General features: G+C 38.2%; 1 protein-coding gene across 1 annotated transcript in view; it reads right to left on the minus strand.

Moving 5' to 3' along the window:
- The window catches only part of LOC144962677 (pikachurin-like), a 142,479-nt gene that overhangs the window by 40,607 nt on the left and 96,872 nt on the right, over nt 1-5,000 (minus strand). The window contains 1 exon segment of the mRNA XM_078895809.1: nt 1,738-1,882. Coding sequence (XP_078751935.1) covers nt 1,738-1,882 — 145 coding nt within the window.

The following is a 5,000-nucleotide window of genomic DNA, read 5'->3' on the forward strand; positions in this document are numbered from 1 at the left end:
ACAGGACGCCTGCACTGTAAGGCGATATTCATTTTTTTCCCCGACAGAGACAGCGTTGTTAACAGTCAGGTACTCATTATACACTTGAGTTCGGTGAGAGAATGTGAATAAAGAGTCTTTTACAAGAACTGAACAATGCATCGCTCATTATAGGCATTCGAATCCGGTGCGAAGGTGAGACCAAACAGCGGTGAAGGAGAGAAGATAATTTAATATTATATTTGAGCTTTTATGTAGCGCAATATCTACAAAACGTGCTCAAAGCGCTTTACAAAGGATCCTTGACCAAAGCAACACGTAACATATAGGACGAGACATGGCGCCTGTTAGGCGATATTACAATTTTTTTTTATCCGAGAAAGACAGTGCTGTTATCGGCCAGGTACTCATTTTACACCTGAGTACGGTGAGGGAATGTGAGTAAAGAGTCTCAACTATGCACCGAGCGAGGCTCGAACCCAGGACCTTCCGATCAGAAAGCGAGTGTCATACCGCAAGACCACATAGCCGCACACATTGAAAATAAAAGAGTTATGAGAAGGTTGTGGGTTGACTAAGCGGTGGGGGAAAGGTGGAGGGGGGGTTCTTCATCATTTTCTTTTTCTCTTTGTCTTTTCTTTTCCTTTTTCTTCTTTTGTGTCTTTATTTTTATAACCAAAACTGACTGACTGACTTAAGGCCTTTCGCTTCCTAATCATCCTATCGGGACGCCTCGACTGCCTCTCTAATCATCCGTGTCATTTCCTTCCACTGTTCACGGTCTTTTGCTGTGGATGCGGAGGAGGAGGAGAAGGAGGAGGAGGAGGAGGAGGAGGAGGTGGAGGAGAAAGAGGAGGAGGAAGAAGAGGAGGGAGAAGATAGAGGAGGAGAAGGGGGAGGAGAGGAGATGGAAAGTGGGGAAGAGTAGGAGGAGTGGGAGAAAGAGGTGCAGGAGGAGGAAGAGAAGGAGTCGTCAAGAATGGGAATTATAATATTTGCTTGTAGCAAAAACAATCTCAACAATGATGTTTTGAAAGAAAAAAAAATTCTATTAGAAATTTCACGAACGTTTCCTAAGCTTCCAACTGAGAACTCATTCATATTCATGACTTGAAAACAAGGGACGTTATCTTAAACTTGTTTTGGGCATTTCACCATAAAAATAACAAACAAACAATTTTTTTAAAAACCACGTCTTTTTGAGAAATATGTTTGTTGTATTATTGGTTTACCAGGGTCGCTGATTCAGGGGGAGGAGAGAGAGAGAGAGAGAGAGAGAGAGAGAGAGAGAGAGAGAGAGAGGGGGGGGGGGATTTACGATCTTTTAACGGAGACGCGTTGACCAACCCCTTTCTGAACACGACTGGATAATGTGTAAACAGTCATCATCTACTTACTTTTAAATAAAGGACATTAAAGTTCTGCCGTGCGAACTTCGAAGAAGAATAAACAAAACGGGGGGTATCTAAAATTTTGGTCAGGCGGAAGTCGTCCCAAGGTGAGGGTCATTTTAATCGATCCATGTTTAGAAGTTGGGGTCTTCTCCGAAAAAATTTTAATAGTTTATTTGTTTAATATGTTTGTATTCTTCTTGCTTTTTTTTCTTTTTAAAGAAATTGTTGTTTTTTTTTGTTTTTTTTTTCTTTGGGGGGGGGGGGGGGGGGTCGTTAGTCTGTTATTTGGGGGGGGGGGGGGTATGTAATTTTTTTATTTCAGAGCATGGCAGTGTTCAAGACTGAATAAGAGGTCACCTCTTACCTTCGATGTGCTTTCCACTTGGTGGTCATCGTTGAGCTGTACCGACCCCTGGTTGTCCACACGCCTGACGACCACCCTGTTCCACTTGGCCAGGGTTACCTGGTTGGGAGTCTTCAAGACGGCAGGGCCGGTGCCACAATCAAACCTGCAATGACGAGCCCAATGAATATATATATCCTTTTTTTTTTAAAATATAGCATTGTGGAGAACATTGTGCTTATTTGAGTCAATAAAAAAATTGATACGGCGCACAACTCTACTGAAAGATTTGAAAAATAGAAATGTATTTTTTAACAGATAGATAAACAGATAACTTGATTTCCTTTTATAATTTAAAGTCAGTTTGAAAGTTCGTTAAGTCAAACAGATATCATAAAAAATTTACCGAAGACACTAACTCATGGCCACACCCTCAACTTTATCTGTCCAGTAGAGTCCTTACTTCAGTTGTGTTGATTTAGCGGTGATCAGTGTTGTTATGTAGTAAGTAGTAGTGTGTTCTCATTGCGTGTATGTTTATGTGTGTGTGTGTGTGTGTGTGTGGTGTATATTTGTGTGTGTATGTGTGTTTTGGAATGTGGTTGCGTGGAAGAAAAAAATAAGGGGGGGGGGGGGGGGGGGGGGGGGGGGGGGGGGGGTGTCCATCAAGTAGAGAAATTCCTGAGCAAGGGGGGGGGGGTGTTTGCTAGGAACTGTCAGATTGGCATTTTCAGCAAATCGTGGCATTCATAGTGATATAATTCACTTGATCACATGACGGTATTCGGATTTACAGAAATTTTAAACAAGTTTCACCGATTAACAACATCAACTAATATTACTGCTGATATTACTGTCGTTTTTATGCCATCGATGTGATAATTATTGCCCTGGAAAATATTTAGTTAAACGTTGTCGGCAAACTGTCAATTGGATCTGTCTAGCTTCTAGCCAGAACAAACCAAAAGTAGACAGATTCGGGGACATGATATTTTTCGCGTCCGCTTCAGATTTTCATTTGACCTCACATAAGTTAAGTAAAAGGGGAGACATTCCGAAAGCTTCTACATCCCCAGTATTCATTCAATTTGTATTTTCACCATGGATCTTTTGTCAGGCGTTTATTTATTCAATTTGTCATCATATAAAAGCGTTTTAAAAACTCTAGAACAAACCTTGATAGATTTGTGAAAGTTTAAAATGTCCTAATTTGACCATTGTTTTGATTCTCGGCCGCCATTTTAATTTGTGAAGTATTGAAGGTAGTGCAAAGCACTCCCAAGTAAAGCGTGGAAAAGACTTGCGACTTATTGATATTGATATCTACTGATGATAAACTAAAATCATGCCGAATAAAGCATGGCACCGACGACAAGCACATCGATTAAAATGTGCATCTAATCGTAATCAAGCTAATCAAGAAAATGATTCTGGCAATATCGAATGAAAATAATTCTTTCCCCGCGAAATTGCGGCCTTTTTACTGGTATATATATATATATATATATATATATATATAAAATATATATTATATATATATATATATATATTATATATATATATATATATATATATATATATATATATATATATATATATATATATATTATATATATATATATATCATTAAACTTCCTTAATCCCGATTTAGGCATGGGGCGCATAATGCAAAATGTATACACAAGGCCATCCATATCTGTCATAAGCCTGGCCAAAGACACTGATTTCAATGGACATGTCATGTCAAAAGGTAGTTTTCGTAACATTCGCCACAAAATTGCAAAACCAAAACATTTTGAAAAACTAAGGACAGAAATCGTTCTTATCATCTTCTCTGGGTTAAATTATGAAAAGTATAACCCAAAAACTGACGACCAGCACAACAATAAAAGAATAGTAGAAAAAGGTTATAAAATTATTTTTTTTAAAGTGTGGAAAAAAACTTGATTGACACTTATAAAAGCTATAAGTAATTACTATAACTTTGATGCAAGATGGTCATATTTCTTTTTCTCGCGGGGGGGGGGGGGGAGTATTTTTCATAAGTTAACCCAGAAATTCTAATGAAAACGGTTTTTATCAATTGCTAGTCAAAATAATTCCGATTTGATGAATGTAGCGAAAACGAAAACGATCTTTTGGCATAGCCTTCTACTTCTATAATCACAATTCTGTGATATATTCAATTGAGCTTTTGAGCTTTTTCTATATAGCGCAATATCCACTAAACGTGCTCAAAGTGCTTTACAAGGGGTCCCTTGCCAACAGCAACACTTAACATGTAGCACGAGAAATGACGCCTGTTGGGCAATTTTAAACTATTTTCGGACAGAGACAACGCTGTAAATGGCCAGGTACTCATTTTACACCGGAGTACGGTGAGAGAATGTGAGTAAAGAGCCTTTTTCCAAGGACTCAACTATGCACCGCCGAGCGAGGCTCGAAACCAGGACCCTACGACCCGAAAGCGGGTGCCATACCACTAGACCACATAGCCACAATTAGTAAAGAAAGAAATGAAGAGTGGTTTGCCAAAACTCCCTAACTCCGTTTTTCCCATTTTGAGATATTGAGGATTATTTCCCCTTAAATTTCTCATTCAGCCTATTATTTTATCATATTTAAACTTCAAAATCACATAAATCTAAGGGGAATTCGTGTGTCAAATGATGCTTAAAATAAAATTTCCGTTTCAATTTATCTCATGGAGGAAAAAATCTCAAAAAGTAGAAAACTCGGCTTAACGAGTTTCTGAAAAGCAGCCTTCAAATATATATATATTCTATATATATATATATATATATATATATATATATATATATATATATTATATATATATATATATATATATATATATATAATGTGTGTGTGTGTGTGTGTGTGTATATATATATATATATAATAATAATCAAAATAATTTACGCCCTTTCGCAACGACACCATTAGGTCCCGTAGCCTAGGCATTCCATGAGGGAATATAGATAACCCATCAAACAAGATGTCTGATGTCAACAGGAATCATCCATGTTGTACAAAGTGAGCAAACCGGGGGTTAATAAAACAATAACTTGCCCAAGGAGAGAACAAAAAACAAAACAAACGAAAGTGCCTGAAACAGGTCAGGCTTGAATCCATCCGAGAACCTTCCGGGTCGCTCACAATGCAACGCCTTGACCTCGATGTTATAAAAACGAACTTTTATATAGCGCGATATCCACTTAATGTGCTCAAAGCGCTTTACAAGTGAGGCTCGAACTCAGGACCTTCCGATCCGAAAGCGAGTG

The sequence above is a fragment of the Berghia stephanieae genome, chromosome 1 (assembly GCF_034508935.2).
Source record: "Berghia stephanieae isolate SIO BIC M18660-M18661 chromosome 1, UCSD_Bste_1.3, whole genome shotgun sequence".
Taxonomy (NCBI): domain Eukaryota; kingdom Metazoa; phylum Mollusca; class Gastropoda; order Nudibranchia; family Aeolidiidae; genus Berghia; species Berghia stephanieae.